Genomic DNA, 17,854 nt, shown 5'->3' on the forward strand with positions numbered 1-17,854 from the left:
GACATAAACATGCCTATGAAGTGTATACGCTATCAGTTCGGTTCAATTAAGTCCTTTAAAGTTATCAAGGTTCATATTCAGGGCCAGGGATGTCTTAAGGATTTTGGGGGCCCTGGGCCAAACGTATTTCGGGGGCCTCTGTCAGGAGCAGATTTGAATTTATGATCCAGTTACACCTCTTTCACACCCTCTTTGGCCAAGTCATTGACAGTGCACAAGCACACTGGTCCAAAATCAAAATTTGTTTTTATCTAATATTCAGGGATAGTAATGTGGTTTTCAATATTGTAATACAGTGCCAGCTCGCTAATATTACTACAAATATTCTCTGTGCCCACCCTTCTATGTGAGGACCTGTTTTGATCTAAAAGAAACTTTTTTAATGGATGTTGCATGAACCAAACACAACAATTGTCTGAAAAATGTCTGCAATAGACTCTCACACATTCCCCTCATTAAAAATAAATGATAGGAAAATGCTATATACAACAATCTGTTTAAGAATGATTGAAGTACATCAGGGCAAGACTCTCTCAGGGGGCCACCAGGAAGGCTGGGGCTCTGGGCCACAGCCCACTTTGCCCATGCCTTTAAACGTCTCTGTTCAGGGCTCTAAAATACATGGTTTCGGAGTCGCTAGTGGATTGAAGGAAGAGAAAGCATGGGGCTGTAAACTAAAGCTAACTGTCTGTTCTGGTACTGCACAATGCACCTTGCCAATCACATACATTCTATTACCTCTGTTTTCAACAAATTGTGAGGATATTAAAGTCTGCTCCAGTTTCAGGCACAGCCTGAGCAAACATGGTCAGATTTTGCTTGCCCAGTTAACCTATTTCTGGATTCCCTCCAGAAAGGTCTGGGCTGCATCACCTATTTGAAGATATGAACTCTGCCTACAAATGAAAATGTCAGCCATTTTGGTGTATTGTAAATCTGGATTATTGTCCAGGAAACCGAGCAGCTTCAAATACGTGGTCTTCACAGTACACTTTTTGAGTGCCTGAAAGGCTTCCTCTTTCTCGCTTTGGTTTCTTAAATCAGCTCTGACAGAACATTCTTCTGTCGACTAACCCATAGATCTTTGGCCTGTGAAGTATATACATTTTGCGCCATCATGTATAAATTAGAGTTTGGCTGGGAGAATTTATGTCCCTAAGTATGTACGTAGTACTCACGTTCTCACCATTAAGATATGCCCATAGCAATGATACTAAATGTGAAGCAGTATCACATTGTTTAGAGCAGCTATACAAATAAACACATTTACTAATATATTACTTGAATGCAAATATTTTATTTCAGTTTATTACTGCAGTGCAGCAGAATTGACATGAGAAAAACACTTTTTACTGCCTACCAGATTACATGTACCAATTACTTTCCACAGGGACACAACTCTCCCGATCGGCACAGGGTCTTCTCAATCTGATTTTTACCATACTGCCCACATTACATCCTGGTTTTGGTTAAATAACGTTTGTTGAAACAAGTACATATGAAAAAATACCATGGAAAAAACATATATGAAGATTTGCACAGTATAATATGCTGTTTTTTACCACTGTTAAGGCAGGGAAGAAGCATCACGACTCGCACCAGGCTCACTTGCCTCTCGTGGTGCCATGGCCACTTCACACACTCAACAATAGTAATAAATAGCATGTGAAATTCTGCATATATACTATACTATATATTTATGTCTTAACGTATATTGAATTTAAAAATATTTTTTAAATTAAATAAGTTAAGATTTACCTATTGGTTTTAAAAATGATGACATTTCTTTTTTAAGCTGTTAGCAAATGATTATTGAAAATGATTTAAACAAGTAAGTTTCTAATCAATTTACTGTGTAATAATTACATTTAAAGATGTTAGGGTGGGATTACATTTAAAAAAAATAACTGTGTTAAATAATTTATTGAAACATTTAACTTGATGAGTTTATGTGCTGTAGCTTTTTTTAGTTTTAAATTGAAAGTATTTATTTGAATATAAATTACATTATTATTTTTCAATTACATATTTTTTATATATCTTTAATTATTAAGCTTTATTATTTTTCCATATACTTACAAGCAGTAACGTTATACTCATTAATCCTGGTGTGCGAGGCTCCTCCACCAGGAGTCAAAGACATGTTAGTCTGCACATAGAAGCACTTTTAGACTCAGAAATGGTGAATGGCAAAAAATAATAAAGCTACTCCTAAATGTAATAGTGAATTTACATGTGTAAATTTACCTTCGTGAATAGGTGCTTCTTTGATCAGCTGTGAAAACCTTTTAAAGCCTCACCTTAAGAGTTAGGAGGAAGTGTTGACATTTTTCAGTATTTGTTTCCTATCAAACAGATCATACTGCAACAGTGGTCATTCATTCCTTTAGCTAAATCATTGTAACTTTTTCACTCATGGAACTGATGTTTGCACACAAAAATAACAACAATATAAGTAACTATCTGATAAAAGCTCATATATCATAAATCAGGGAGACGCAAAATCAATTATCTAGCCAACACAAAAGCTGCTAGCTCTGGCTTACCTGCTCAAAATATAATTTTCAGTGAATCCAGAAAGGATCTAGCACCCATAGTTATGCATATTTTTAAGATTAGATATGTAATCCTGAATTTGTTATCTATATTCTCAATTGCCCTGTAGCAACCACTAGACAAACGTCTAGAACAGTTAAAGTAAGGTTCAGTGAACACCATTCTAAAATTCATACACAATGCCAAATCCCTCTAGTAGCAAGATAGTTTGCTAATTCAGCTTAGTTGCTCACAAATGAGGTTCCAAATTATTGACCTTCTACCAAACCATTAAGGGAAAGAGACTGGCAGAAATGTCAGCTCTCAAGGAAATATGATGAATACATGCACTGTATTGTTGTAATCCCAAAGGGATTAATGAAGAAATTGACTAATTGTGTGTGTTTTTATTTTATAAAAGGGATCACCATAATGGAGAAAAACACATACACAGCAGAAAACCACAATCCTAGTCTATCTCATATCACACATAACAGAACATTTGGAATGAAGTACTCTGTCTGCCAAACTCTAAATCCCCCCAAAGGTTCTTGCCAGTTTGATGAAATGGTTGTTCTGTTGGTGAGCAACCCCAGTCCAGACACAACTATATGCAAATCAGTGTTGACTCTCTTCCTCATGGGAACAGTCCAGCCCGAACTGCCAAGCCAGGCTTCCCTGGACCAGAAACAAGCATCCTGGGACTGGTTTCGGGGTAAAATCCCTCATCAGCCAGGCTAACTTGAATCCAGAGGAAAAAGGGAGCAAAGGACCCATGTCTGGGCATACCCTGCCAACTTAGGGCAAACAAAGCAAACACAAGGAGATGATGGACGGAGCGTTGAAACTTTTCAGGCACTCACCTCCAGTCACAGATCTGAGTTGAATCCATCATCGTTCTTTAGCTCACTTCGCCACCCCAGTTCAGACCCAACATTATGCAAATCAGTCTTGACCCTTTGCCTAATGGGAACAGTCCAGCCCGAACTGCCAAGCCAGGTCCTCCCTGGACCGGAAACAAGAATACTGGAACTGGCTTCGGGGTAACACCCCTCATCAGCCAAGCTAGCTTGAATCCAGAGGCAAAGTGAGCAAGGGACCCAATCTGGGCATACTCTGCCAACGTAGGGCGAACAAAGCAAACACAAGGAGATGGAGTGAAGTGTTGCCAGACATAGAGTGTGTCAAAAAGGCTTCTATAATGTCTTTTGCTTGCAACCTGCAGTGTCCTACACCCCATGTCACAATCCCCACATCACTTGCAGTGTTTTCACCAAAGTGTGAATGAATGCCCCTGTCCCCTAGACTGCCTTGATTTTTACCCGCAATTCCTGCTGAATACTGTGTGCTGTAGAGAGAAAACGTACAGGTCTCCTGAGTCCCTCTCCAGTTGGAGATGTCTATCAGTGCCATTTGCATGTATCTGCTTATCAAGGCGCTTGTGAGTAATAACGTGGGTGTAAGGACTTTTATGCACATTAAACATGAGTGGGATAGCTATGATCCCTTGCTTGCAAATACACATAAAGGGTTTCCAGCTGAATTTGGTTGAACCGATCCTCATAGTTAGACTCCTCTTAGATAGGAGGGAGCTATTCCAGGCCAGAGATGTATGTCACATTCTTTTTGTCAGTTTCATTGAATATAGTGATCCACTTGGAGGAGGAAGACTGCAAACTGATCCTCACCTGGGGTCGACAGAAGGCATAAATCATAGATTTTATACCACTTTCTAGCCTCAAGATGATTTTACATATTTGTGTTGTTTCCCATGTACACTTGGAGTTATTTTGTGATTTCCGCTACAGAGGTTTAGCTCATGAACTGTAGGTTTGAAATTGGTCTATAGTTGGCTAGTGCCATATGGTCTGCAGAAGACTACTTCAGCAGTGAAGTCAGCACCGCCTACATCATCGGGGCTCTTCCCAATCCCCGTAGAAGAGAGTTGTGGTGCAAGCAGCTTGCATCAGCAGCCAGTGAGGGTATGAAACCCTTGACCCAGCATGCTTAGCATGGATAGACTGTGTTGAGCATGGATAGAAAGAGCTTTTTGACATGTTTTGCCTCATTTAGCATTTGTTTCAAGTTCATTTTTGAAAGATGTTGAAATGTGTACTTTAAGTGGGTGTGATCACGGGAGAAAAAGATGACGGTTGCGAGTTATCGATGATAGCCTCACGCATAATGGAGCTGTTCATTTTGAGCTATAACAGCAAATTATTGCAGCCTTGTTGTTAAGCAATAGGTTAAATTTTCACTCTTTCTAGGTTGGAAATTTCTCTTTGCAAGTCAAACTGAGAGCGTAAATTTACATGTGTGTAGAAACTTTTCTTAGCTCCTTCTAATGGATATGTACCAGCTTAGTTCCACACGTCAAAAGGCTATTTTCGAGCCTGTTTATTGCATTATTGTGTCCTCTTCTGAATAGTTCGTTGCTGCAGTGAGGCAGCTGCCTGAATTTACTTTAATAAAACGTCGGGCCTGCTATGCATGAATATTCTATGTATAGGAATAAGCATTACAACAGTCTTAATTTTGCTTATGAGATGCAAGTGAATGTAATGAATTTCCATTAAAAATTAAGATTTTTATATTCTTTAAAGTTTTCAGCACCTTAAAAAGCAGGATGCCTTTTCATATTTTCATTTTTTTGCTTAAAAACTGTCCTATTGTTTTTTATTTCATTAAAAAATGTCAATAGCTGGGCTTAGCCACATTGTCACTGAAACCCTTCACGTATAACAGGACTATAAATATATGAGGTGATTCACAGGAAACTAAGAAGAGAAAAAACCCAAAACATATTTAGGCATCCAAGTAGCTTAATGACTACAGTCATATCAAAAGCTTGCATCAGAATTTTTAACAATCTTTTACGTATAACATTAATTTATCATTGCCTTTTTTTACAGAGACATTTTTTTCGGAATTTGGGATCGATCATTACATATGCATTTTTAGGAACTGCCATTTCTTGCCTTGTCATTGGGTAAGTGAAAGTAAGAGTTTAATAGTGATGACTTGTTTAATTGTAAGTTGTGAACTATACAATTGCTGGTAGGAGGCCAAACAGCCTTTACCACTGAGTATTTGTACATAGCTAAATGGAGCAGGTTGGTTTTGCTACAGTCGTAGTATACTGACCGACTTGCAATATATGTAACATATAATCTATCCGGAAAGAGCAAGTAGCCACACAATTAGTTTCAAAAGTCACATGTTTATGTCATTTAGTTATCAACATTGATAGCAGTGTAGAATTTGAAACACAATTCTAAATGCACATTTTATTTCTACAGTTTTTTTACAATCATCATCTTTGTGTTCTGATATGGTGCTCTGAGTCATAAATGTCTACCCAGATACAAAACTGAAAGGGCTACTTCTCTGAAAGAACATTTATTTTATGCACAAGATCTTATGTTTGCATACTATTTGCTTCCTTTCCTGATCTTCTGTTTGTTGCTTGACGTATAATTGCTACGTACTATTGTGAGACTGGAGTGTTTTTAAATCTTTGACCAGATAAATGTAAAAAAAAAATTCTAAAGAGCAAACCACTCAGTTGGCAATGGGGACCTTCCTGTAATACAGATTGCTACAGAGAGGTCATTTAATTTATTGACAAGCAAACCATATCGCCTTTGCTTGGGTTTCGCATCCATAGCTTTCAGTTCAGCCTGGGTAGGAAAGACAAGTTTTAGAAAACTAAAAGATGAGACTTTAGATAAAGGAAGAAGAAGTAACCAACACTGTTGTCATAACACCTCATTTTTACAACCACTTATTCAATTCTTAAATGTGCTTTAAATCAATAATGAGATTTTTTTCTGCCATGCAGTCAGCATTGCGAACTTGAGTGTTGATATTTTACATCAGAAAATCTGAACATAGATTATCCAGATTACAGAGAAGGCAGATATAACTATTTTAATGTTTTATTTTCAACATATCTTATTAATATTTTGAAAAATGCATATCTTACTTGATGGGGCATACCCAGCCAGTATCCATCATTTCAACAATGACATCTAACAATACAGACTGAGTATGCAACCTATGTACAGTTTCGCCGCCATGGAAAGGCTGGCTGAAGACAACATCCTAATTTGGTGGACGGTGCCTGCTAGGCACCGACACCATTTTAGACTTTCGGACCGTCAGCCAGGCAATCGTAACGTTTGCCTGTGGCGGTTCTGTGGCAACAGGCAAACGGTCTTCACGTCTGCCACGGTCGCAGTCTGGATCCCCCCGCCATCGTAATGTGACGGGGGAAAATTGCGGTCCGATGGCGGAAGGCCCGCCACCACGCAGCTGACGGTGGCGGTCCTTCCGCCATCGTAATGACCCCCTTTATGTCCAGCTTCAAGTTTAAGTGGATCCAGAGGAAAACATACTACATTTTCCATTCGCAGAACGAAGATATATTGTGAGCCAGTGCACCATCATTTTGCATGCCTGTCTGACATCCTATTATTTTTCTCCTTTTTTCGGTTCATAATTTTCGTATAAGGATGACTAACCTACCAGGGATCAGCCAGTGCAAAAGCTGTTCCAACAAATAAATCAATATAACTTATTAAAAGCCATAAGGAAGTGACAAAAACAAAAGTGCAGAAGGAAAGCACTCAATTTCCTGTCCCACAAGCCTTTGTTGCAAATACTGCTTGATTGGGAAGCGTGAATATTCTTTTTCGGAACCCAGTTTTCATAAAGAGGTTCACTGCGTTGGAGTTACGGTTCTTCAGTTCATTCAGAAACACTTTAGAAAAGGTGTTTGTTGGAGGACTGGGAATAGCATGGAAATAAGTCTCTGGGATCATTCCAGTCTTCCTTCTTAGGAACAAGCAGGAGTAGAACTCCTTACCAACATGTTGGAAGGAGGACAGACAAAGTCACATTTCGATCATATAGTTCACTGCATTTACATAGTTCCAAAGGCCTCTATTAAGATCCCTATTAGCGAAAGAGGAAGTGAAGAGGAAACCCACAGGGTGATTTCCTTGTACATATTAATGTCCTTGCACATATTTTGCTTGACTTACCTGCTGCATTTGACATTTATTATTCCTTCCCTGTTAACTGCTTGGCGCAAACAGGCTTCATTGACAATACCATACCTTGACAAGTAGTATTCCTTGAAATATTGATACCATAGTATATTTTTCCTGCCTTTTACAAATAATAGATTGGTTTATCTCTGATCCCCAACCTTTGCAATGTATTCTTTCATCTGGTAACTTCATTTTTTTCCGTGGTCAATTTTTAAGCCTTTAACTCTATGGATGATGCTCGTTAAAATCAATAGCAAAAAACTCTCGAATGGAAGCACCGTTGTGAGTTGAACAAGAAGCTGTCTTACTCTGGATGAAATCTAAGTTTCCAAATTGAAATGCCCTAGTGAAATAGATGTATTAAGGTCCGTAATCTTCCTGTCTGTTCTGGGTCAAAGTGGTTCAGGACTGAGATTTCTTGACTGACAACAGTCTCACAATACCTCAAATCAAGGACCTCTTCTGAAAATCATCAACTTTATTGGGAGTCCTATCCAAGGCAGATCCTTCCTATCCAAGCTCCAGCTGTGCAGCAAATTCTCCGTTCTGCACTGAGATGTATCACATTCCAGCCCAGGTATCAGAAAGCAACAAATGCATGTTGTTTTCCAAAAAGAATTCCAACCCTCTACCTGCCCCAGCCGCTAGTCATCTCCCAAGAAGCCACTCATGGTGGATGAGTTCTGTACAGAAATGTAGAATAATATAACAATATGAGGATATGCCTCATGATTGAACCTTTGAAGTGAGGTCAATTCAAGTATGAGAACTTCCCTTCCCTATAATTTACTCTGATTAACTGTTGATATCAGCTATAGTCCTGTCATCACTAGTTCATTGTGAGCGTCTCTTCCTTTTAATGAGTACACAATGGGAAATGATTGAAGGATATCTTAACTTTATTGTTATTTAGAAATAATTCCTAGTTTTACTTACTTATCTTTATATTTGACTGGAGTACATACCTAATCATGTCCATTTTCCTTTGAAATGTAACAATTGGACTCTTTACAGACCAAAAACTATATAAATCAATCTCTGCGTTTTGTTTGATGTGCTTAGCTTGCTTACACTGTTAAAACAATCTGTGGTTATGTGATTATATATTTCATTCTGAAACTTCAATTAAACGACAAAGTGTTTTATGTTCACTTGGCATGAACGTGCCGGTAAGCAGATTTTCATGCTGCCACACGGTCCCTGCCGGCTGTGTCGTGCAGTCTGTCATCATTGGAAGCAAAACACAAATGTAGTTAGCTAGCTTACTCCTAGAGAAAAAACAATTATAGGGACGATTTATAAAATGTGTCTCCTGGCCAACGAGTATGGTTAACAAGAAAGGACAACATTGTTAATACACAGAAAGCCTGTGACTCAAGAGGTCTGAGGTTCCTAAGAACGGGTTGCTCTGTGGGAATATTCAAGAAGACCTATATGTGTACCAGGAAAAGACTAGAGTACCCAAGGACTAGTTTAGTGCTGCTCATTTTTCTAACATAATAGGTATATAATTAATCCAGTCGTATAACAGATGCAGTCTTAACCCCCCTGAAATATTCCACACAGTCTTTTCTCTGATTGGCAACTGAGAGGCATGCACTGTTGACACTGTCCCTCCACTGTTACCCAGCATGTCTTTTTTGTTTCATGCAATGCTCTGATAACTTCTTTTCTTGCATGTGATATGGGGCTCATTCCCTACGCGGCTGCTCGCCCTACTAGGCATGCATCTATTTGTTGTTCACATCACTGTGTGCCCTGTTCTTTCTGTTCTCCTTGCTGACCATTAAAAAACTGTTGTGGCTCATTTACTCCATCAACCACCTTCAAATGGAGGAAAGACCACATTCACACTCCACACATATGGCATGTGCAATAAATGGAGATGTGCGGTGCAAAATTATTACTTTTTAAAAAAATGTGTTGTTTTTGATTTTGCAAGTAACAACATAACATACATTAAGATAACAAGAACCACCTGGATAGCAAGTGGGGTGCTTTGGAGTCAAAGAGGGTTATGCATATTCATGGTCATAGCTTGTGGCCCCAGGGTGTAAACAATTGTGAAACAAATACCGGACGGGAACACCGCTAAGGAGATCTAAAGAAAGGTATGTTGGTGCGTGTGTCTAACGATGGAAGGACCTTTTGCAAACTGGTAATGGGAAGGACAGGGGTGTATAGGTGATATATCGGGCTACTCCTGAACAGGTAATGAGGATGGTACAAGAATAAGGTGGGGACAGCATGGAGCTGCGTAATGGAACCCAACCTTTTGGGAAGGGCCTTGACAGATGTTAGAAAAGGAGCAATAGGTAAATACTTTTAGAAATTGTCAATAAAGGAATAAGAGGGAGCATACATTCTCCTCACATGCCGCATGGTCGACTCAGGCCAGAAACCCAAAAGTCTGTGGGCATACGAGCCATCCGCAAAAACATGCAGAGGGGCAGCGCCAGAAAGGGAAACTCATGAGGGCATGTTATCATCCACCCAAGGATCCACAAACTGGGATAGAAACTATTAATATTTTTATTATTAATACCACAATTTGATATAGCGCACAAATCACCCCAGCAGGGGCATCTCGGTGCTCGGTCAAATTCGAGCCAATGTATGCAATTTAAAACAGTAATGTTTTTAATGATTTCCTGAAATTGGAGTAGTTAGGACAGGTTCAAGAGAAAAAGGCAGACTGTTCCATATGGAGGGAGCCACATAAGAAAAGGCTCTACTACCACGTCCGGAGTATTGAATGTGTGGAATCACAAGCAGGTGGTGTTGAAGCCCTCTGGCCTCCTCCCTATGAAGGGCTACTGCTTCAGCCTGTGCCCATAGGATTACAACACTCCTCCAAGCTGCACTACGGGGTTGTCACAGTTTTCTATTTCAGTGTGATTGCCCACTTTGCCAGCACTAGGGCCTGGGGCATGTCTTTTGTTTCTTTGATCACTTGTAAGTCACAGAGCTCCTGCCTCCTGTGAGTCCAACCATTTTAGGCCTGTGGTGTCTTGAGATCTTCTGTGTGACCTCCACCCAATAAGTACGCAGACTCAGGCAATCCGACCGCACATGTTTAAGGTACACCGCTGGGGAGCTACAGTGAATGCATTGGACCAAGGCCTCCGGAAATATTCTATGAATCCACTGGGGGCAGCACATGCCCTGTGTAAAATATAAACCAGTATAAGTTGCAGCGTATATTACTGGGAACCCTAAGGGGGTACTCCAGAGCTCTAGACAATTCCTTGGCATTTAAAGCCCTGCTGACGTCCGCCTCCCAGGTGTCTGTCACCAACCCGGTGATGGCAAGGCAACCGACAGTCCGTTCCTCCTTGCCTGGCTCGGAAGTCAGGCACAGGGGAGTAGTCACGTCATCAGAGCTGCCCCAGAACAAGAAGGAGACTGAAGCTCGCGCATTGTGCAAGACTAAAGAGAAGACGGAGACCAAGGACGCGCAGCAGGAGGAAGCGGTACCAGAGAAGGTCCCCGAGGAGGAACGCGGGAAGGAGCGGAGCAGAGGGAGCCCTCGCTGTATGTGAGACCCCAAGAAGACTAAGCTGAGAAGGAGTTCCCTCGCCGCCAGTCAGCCAAAGGTTCCCGCCGCGTCCCAGGAGGAGCGTGGCTCCACCAGGTGCGTGCTAATTTCTTTAACAGAAACCAACATTAAAGCCAAAGTACGAGAGAAGTGTGAAGAGTAGGGGAGGGGCGCCCAAAAAGAAAAAAAAAGGGGAATCACAGAACAGGGAAGAAAGAAGAAAAAAAGGATACCTCCAAGAATGGAGCTAACCAAATAAATAGGAGAAAAGGAACAGGAAAGGGAGGGAGAGAGAGAATAAAAGTATAAGCTAAAGAAAAGGGGTAAACCGATAGACGCCTTCTTCTGCAGGTGAAGAGAAGAGGGATACAAAGGTCAAAGCCAGTTCAATATTTGTTTTGAGACTTTCAAATATATATATTTTTTGCGGTATCATAAATAGGTAGCTAAACGCGCAGCCCCCTCCCCATAGTAGCGCGAATACTCCCCCTTTCTGGTAAACAAGGGCAGACACTTACCGGCTTCTTTGTTTCTGTCGAGGGTGCTGGAGGGGAGGAACGCCTAAGAACCTGAAAGAGAAAGAAGATGTTGGAACACCTGAACAAGGATTGTGCTCCGTTGACAAATAAATAACTTTACATGTCTAAATAAAGGAGTTATAACGCAGTTTGAAACCATCCTGAGCAGGTTTCTTAGCACCCACTTCACGCATCCGGTCACAGTGTCACACAGGTATTGCAGTGCCATCTGGGTATGAGCAACTAGCACCCTGTTCAGCCAGCTGACGAGTTATCTTCCGGTAACCGAAGTGAAGGAGTAGGTCATAAACCAAAAATTGTCGTCTCTGGAGGTTATATTGTTCAATGTTGGCCTCAAAGAACTGTCCATCCTGAAAAACGTCTCTCTAGGTGGAAAGACCCACTTGATCCCATACTTATAGCTCTCACATGGGTAAACTACCAGAGACCTTAGGAACGGGATGGTGGGGGCATAGTAAGGGAGATTCATAATCAACTCACAGCTTCTGGTAAGACAGTGTAAAGCCACCCACAGTAGGCGGGGGAGGTCTCTTGTGGGATGAGCGCTCAAAGCCGTTAGGGCCAGGACTGCAGCCTAGGCGAGAACACTGGTATCTGTTCGGAGGTGACCGGCTATCCAGCGGGAAAGCCGTTGTAACTGGGTAGCATGGTAATACATTTAAAAGCGGGGAGCACCGAATTTCCAATGATGTGGCAGAAGGTGTAGTTAGGTAACGCTGTGGCTACAATTGTGTCAGATGAGGTCACCCAGCAGGGTATCAAGGTTGAAAAACAATTTTTGCCAAGGAATTATCGTGCGGTTAGCACAATGATAAAGAAGCCTTGAAAGCACTGCCATTTTAGCGAGTGCAGTGCGGCCCAAGATTGAGATCAAGAGGGACCACCAAAATGCGACCTGGGCTAAAAGTAGTGTTGGGGCAGTTGTGAGGTTACCATCAAGGAGATCCTGCTCGACATTAAATATTCGGAGACCTAGATAGTGGAAGGATCTACTCTCCCATCTAACTGGATAAAGGGGAAAAGCAGGATTAAGCCCAGTTCACTCACAGACCTGAAAGGTTGAAGGTTGCTAAATAGTTTTAGAAAATGGGCATAAGGAACATTCAGTAAAAGCACTTCCTAAATACAGTTATAAGCGGTAGTGTCTGCTTAAAGTCAAACAGAAAAACGTAACAAATGTGTTATTCATAAGGCATATCCACAAGCGATGTATACAAGTCTTCTTTTATTGTTCTTGAGTACGACAGTTCCCAGCAACAAGTGAAAAACAGGCCAACACGTGTTTCGTCTGTACCACAATAGGTGTGCAGACTTTTTCAAGGCTGGAAAATTGAAAATATACATCAGTAGTGAGACTTCAAAAGCAAGTAATGAGCATGTGAATGCTAAAATAAAAAGAATATTCCAAACCCATATATAAGGTTGGAAGACCAACAGTGAGCAGTAAAAACAGTAAAAAGTGAGAAAGTTCCGGTACAAGATGAGAAGAGATAGAGGTAATGTATGTAATAAAATAATAGTGACAAAAAGAGTCAAGGTAAAAGAAGAGCCAAGACACACCTAGCACTGTGAACAAATACATAAGAAGACCTTGTGTGTGGTGAAAAGTGAAGCAAGTATCAGACGAGCCACCGTATGGTAGAAAAGAGAAAAAAGACCCTGCCACCTCAAATGGTAAAAGAAAGGAAGCAAATGTAGCAGTAGAGATAAGCCTGATAATATAGGTAAAGAATGGCAAGAAAGAAGAATAAATAAGAATAAAGTTACGCCAAAGTAACACGCACCAATTTGATCAGTAGTAGAAGACCGCAAAAAGTAAGTAGTCTCGCAGAATACGGTGATGCGTCAGAACCTAAGGAGGAATGAGTAAAAATAAACAAGAAAAAATAAAATAAAAAACTAACGAAACCAGTAAAGTAGCTGTACAGGAAACCGTATCTAAGACCAGCAGGTAATAGCCAGAGAAGCTGGTAGAGAATGGAGAAAGTTTAAAAGTAAAAAGGTTCTGTGGATCCTGAGAGATAAAGATAAATAAATATCTCAAGGATCCACGGTAAGGTAAACTCATAAAGAGTAATATTGAAAATAATCTAATAAGAAACTAAAAAGTACCGCATAAGATGTCACATTAAAGACAACCTATAGCTGGTTAACAGAAAGTAACACACAAGAAAGGTGATGTGTGTAAAATGTGACAAATAATTTCAGTGGTAAAAACAGGAAAATGAGGAAAATGAAATACTGGTAGGAAAAACATCGAAAATGGACGAGAGCACAGTAACGCTTACCAATAACCAGAACGTTGTGGACCAGACACATCAGAATATTCGCTTAAGCACTTTTAGGAAATATAAAGTGATGAGAATGCAAGAAATCAGAACCTAGAAAGATAACAAGTGATATGTGTAAGAGAAAGACCAGTATGTGAAAAAACACAGTGAGTGACTGAAGTGTAAAGAAAAACACTAACCAAAATTGTTCAGAATGAATAGTGTGGCTTGAAAAGTTCTTGTACGGTGGATCCTTGCTGAGGTACTGATACAAGTGGAAATAACAATAGAATGAAGCATGTAGTAATGGGTCAGCAATCTACAAGGAAAAAATAAATAAAATAAAAATCCTGGTGTTAGCGTGGTCCGTAATGAAGGCCAAAGATAGAAAGGTAGAAAATGAGAATTGGCGCAAGGGGGGTTGAAAAATGAGCTCCAAGAGAATCAAGTGTAAGCAAAGCACCACATACCTGTCGAAGTCAAAATAAGAGGGAAGATCACGCCATGATAAGCCGGCTCCCTAAAAGTACACAATGAAAAATAAAGAAACCTAAGCTCCAAAGTAACGAGCGTACTAAGTCGTAAAGTATCAAGAACAAAGAAAAAAGCCAGTAAAAGACTGAAGCTAGCACGTACCGTATGTAACACCACCTACACTCACCGAAAGAGGCTGTAGTCACCAAGAGCGCTAAACCCAGTCCCACTCTTAAGTAGAGCGAGAAAAATGCGTAAATCACGTTTGGACGTTATCACATGAGCAAGAAGCCAAATAGTGCAAGTAAATAAATGCCTGCACAGAAAAATAGGGCGCCATCTTGAGATGGTGTAGATTGTAAAGAGCACATAGTAATGAGAAGACGATGTGGTGAATAACTCCAATATAACGTTGGAAAAATAGTCCAACGAAAATGTATCAATTTTATTTTTTATTTTTAATAATAAACAGTATTATATACATAGGTATTAGGAAGTGATAGAAACTAGACGTCCAACAGCACAAAGAAATGTATAGAGGGAGAGGAGGAGCCTAGCGTGCAACCAAGATGGCCGCGTAGGTGCGAGGCTCCCGAGGACCTCCGCAACCTCCTACGTTTATCCTATCTTCATCCTGAGTCGGTTGAGGGGACTGTGTCGGTGAACCTGAGCCGAGGTGGTACCCGTTTTCCGTTTTTGAATCGGACCCCTGGGGCCGGGGTGAGCATCGACTGAAGTTTGCGGCCTGCTTCTCTCCCGACCCCAGACTCGAGTTTGGGGGTGACCCAGTGGCGAAGTGAATAACAACGGCGGGCCGAGCCTGGCGAGTCGCGTACCCCACACTTTCACTTTCGCGTCCCCTTGCCGTCATCGCGAGTGGGATTACGGCGACTTCTTTGTGTGGTGGTGGCCTCGCTAGGGGACCCTGCCTGCCTGCCTGCGGGGACCCGCTCCGCCTTCCTGAGGTGACCCCCGGGCTTACGGCCTTGATTGCTTGCTCTCCACTGCGTGACTGGTGAGGGTGCGAGATACACGACGATGGCCACGAAGCAGGATGGAGCTCGGCTGAAGGCCAAATCGACCCGGCGTGGCACCGCACCTCAAGTCAACATTATGGATCGCTACACCCTCCCGAAGGGGTCTTCCGGCGGATCGCACAAGTCTTCCGAGTGTCCCCCGGATGCCCCGGATTTGCCTACGGATCTGACTTTGCAGGACGTCATGGGCGCCATTGCTGAGATGAAGACCTCAGTGGGCCAACAATTCGACACCTTGGCGCACAAACTCGATGCGGTCCTCATCGATGTCAACCTTGTTAGAGCAGATCTATCTAAGACAAATGACCGGGTTGACTCCTTGGCCCATACCGCGTCGGGCCTCACGACTGAGGTAGTGGCCCTCCAGACGGAGGTGCGCCGGCTCCGGCAGGCAAGTGCGCTCACGGATCGGCGCTTGGAGGACTCCGAGAGCAGGGCCCGGAGGAATAACATTCGCATTATCGGAGTGCCCGAGGGACGGGAGGACTCGGCGGCGGATCTCTTTGTGGAGGACCTGATTTCTACCCATCTCCAGCCTCGAGGACTGAGTAAATTCTTTGCGGTGGAGAGGGCCCATAGAGTTCCTGGCGGCAGACCGAAGGTCGGAGCTCCTCCGCGGCCTCTTATTGCCCGTATCTTCAACTTTCGGGACAGGGATGCGATTTTGCAAGCTTCCAGACTGCAAGGGCCGCTTAAGCTGGAGAACATGGAGGTGAACTTTTATCCTGATTTCACGCAGGCGGTCCAGAAGCAGAGATTGAGTTTCATGGGCGTCAAGCGGCGGCTTCGAGACATGAACTTAAAATACGCCATGCTTTTCCCGGCCAGGCTGCGTGTGGAGGCTGATGGTCGCACTCACTTTTTTGACCGTCCTGAGATGGCCGGGGACTGGTTGGACACTTTGTCTGGGGGACATGATCGGGATGGGATGGGGGCGGCGGGAGGAGAGTGCCCACCGGACCGGGTATGAGGTATTGACACTGGGGCTCATTCCTGATGATGCCACCTTTCGGCCAGGCTTAGGGTCTCTTGACTGTTGTGTCTTGTTTCCCCTCCGTTGGAGGTGGTGCTGTGTCTCGAGGGGGTTCTCTTTCCTCCTCTAGGGGGTCTTTGTAGTTTAGTTTACACAGGGGCGACAGGCACACTGCAAGTTGGGGGGGCTGTTTGGGCTCATGCAGGGGTGCAGGGAGGGGGGAGTTTTGTTTGGGATGTTGGGTTGGTGTTGGGTATTGTTTATTTGTACCACAAGGCAGAAGTATTGTTGTGCTATCGCTAAAGTGCTCTCTGGGGGGAGATTGATCGGTTTTGGCTATGATGGGGGTAGGGGACTGAGCCTTTTGTCCTGGAATGTCAATGGACTGGGGGACAGGATAAAACGGGGAGTGGTCCTGCAGTTCTTAAAACGAATTTCACCCGATATAGTATTTCTGCAGGAAACACACCTCATTGGAAACTCCTTTTGTGCCATGAACAGACGGGGCTATCGCCTTGCAGCCGACTCGGGCTTCACATCTGGTTCGAGGGGTGTGGGCATTATGGTTAAAACCTCGCTCCCGTTGGAGGTTGATGAGGTGCTCCATGATGATAGGGGACGATATACGGCTCTGGTGGGTAGATTGGAGGGTAAAGTGATTGTTTTGGTTTCTGTTTATGTCCCGCCAGGGTTGCAGACAACTACTTTTGCTGATTTGGGACGCCTTCTCCTTGGCCTGCCGGAGGGGATTCTAGTGGTTGGGGGGGATTTTAACGCTGTAATTTCCGGAACTGAGGATCGTCACCCTCCCAGGGATCTCCCCCGTGCCCAAGCTTGGTTATCTGGCCTCTTGGATACCCTGGGGCTGGTGGATTGTTGGCGTCTGAAACACCCTACGCAGATACAATACACCTTTCATTCCGGGGCTCATGGTAGTCTTTCGAGGCTTGATTATGTTCTGATGCCAGCAGCACAGGCAGGGAGGGTCGGGGAGGTACGACATCTGGCTCGGGGTATTTCAGATCACTCCCCGCTCCTGTTGCACTTCGACATTGTCCCGAGGGGGGAGGGGAGGGTGGTCCCGATTAATTCCTGGTACCTGCGTGACCCCACAATTCGCGCTGATTTGGTTAAATCTCTTGAGCGATATTTTGATGACAATGTGGGGTCTGTGTCGTCTGCGGTTTCTTTGTGGGAGGCGTTTAAGACGGTACTCCGGGGGGAGGCCCTGTCCCTCATTTCCCATTCCCGGAGGCGCGTGCGGGAGGAGGTGACCCGTATCGAATCTGAGATAACTGAGTTGGAGGGTGATCTGGAGTGTGGGGTAACGGATGACAAACTGCATGCTCTCCGACTCAAACAGGCGGACTACAAGGCCCTAGTCACGGAGGCAGCCAGGGGCCTGAGTAGAGAGCAACAGGGGCGACTGTATGA

The 17,854-nt window shown here is 43.0% G+C and overlaps 1 protein-coding gene across 1 annotated transcript in view; it reads left to right on the forward strand.

Moving 5' to 3' along the window:
* Positions 1 to 17,854, forward strand: part of SLC9A9 (solute carrier family 9 member A9) — a 2,902,095-nt gene that overhangs the window by 273,962 nt on the left and 2,610,279 nt on the right. Inside the window, exon 4 of the mRNA XM_085633573.1 lies at positions 5,448 to 5,524. Coding sequence (XP_085489699.1) covers positions 5,448 to 5,524 — 77 coding nt within the window. The remainder of the gene's footprint in view (positions 1 to 5,447; positions 5,525 to 17,854) is intronic.

The sequence above is a fragment of the Triturus cristatus genome, chromosome 11 (assembly GCF_964204655.1).
Source record: "Triturus cristatus chromosome 11, aTriCri1.1, whole genome shotgun sequence".
Classification (NCBI taxonomy): domain Eukaryota; kingdom Metazoa; phylum Chordata; class Amphibia; order Caudata; family Salamandridae; genus Triturus; species Triturus cristatus.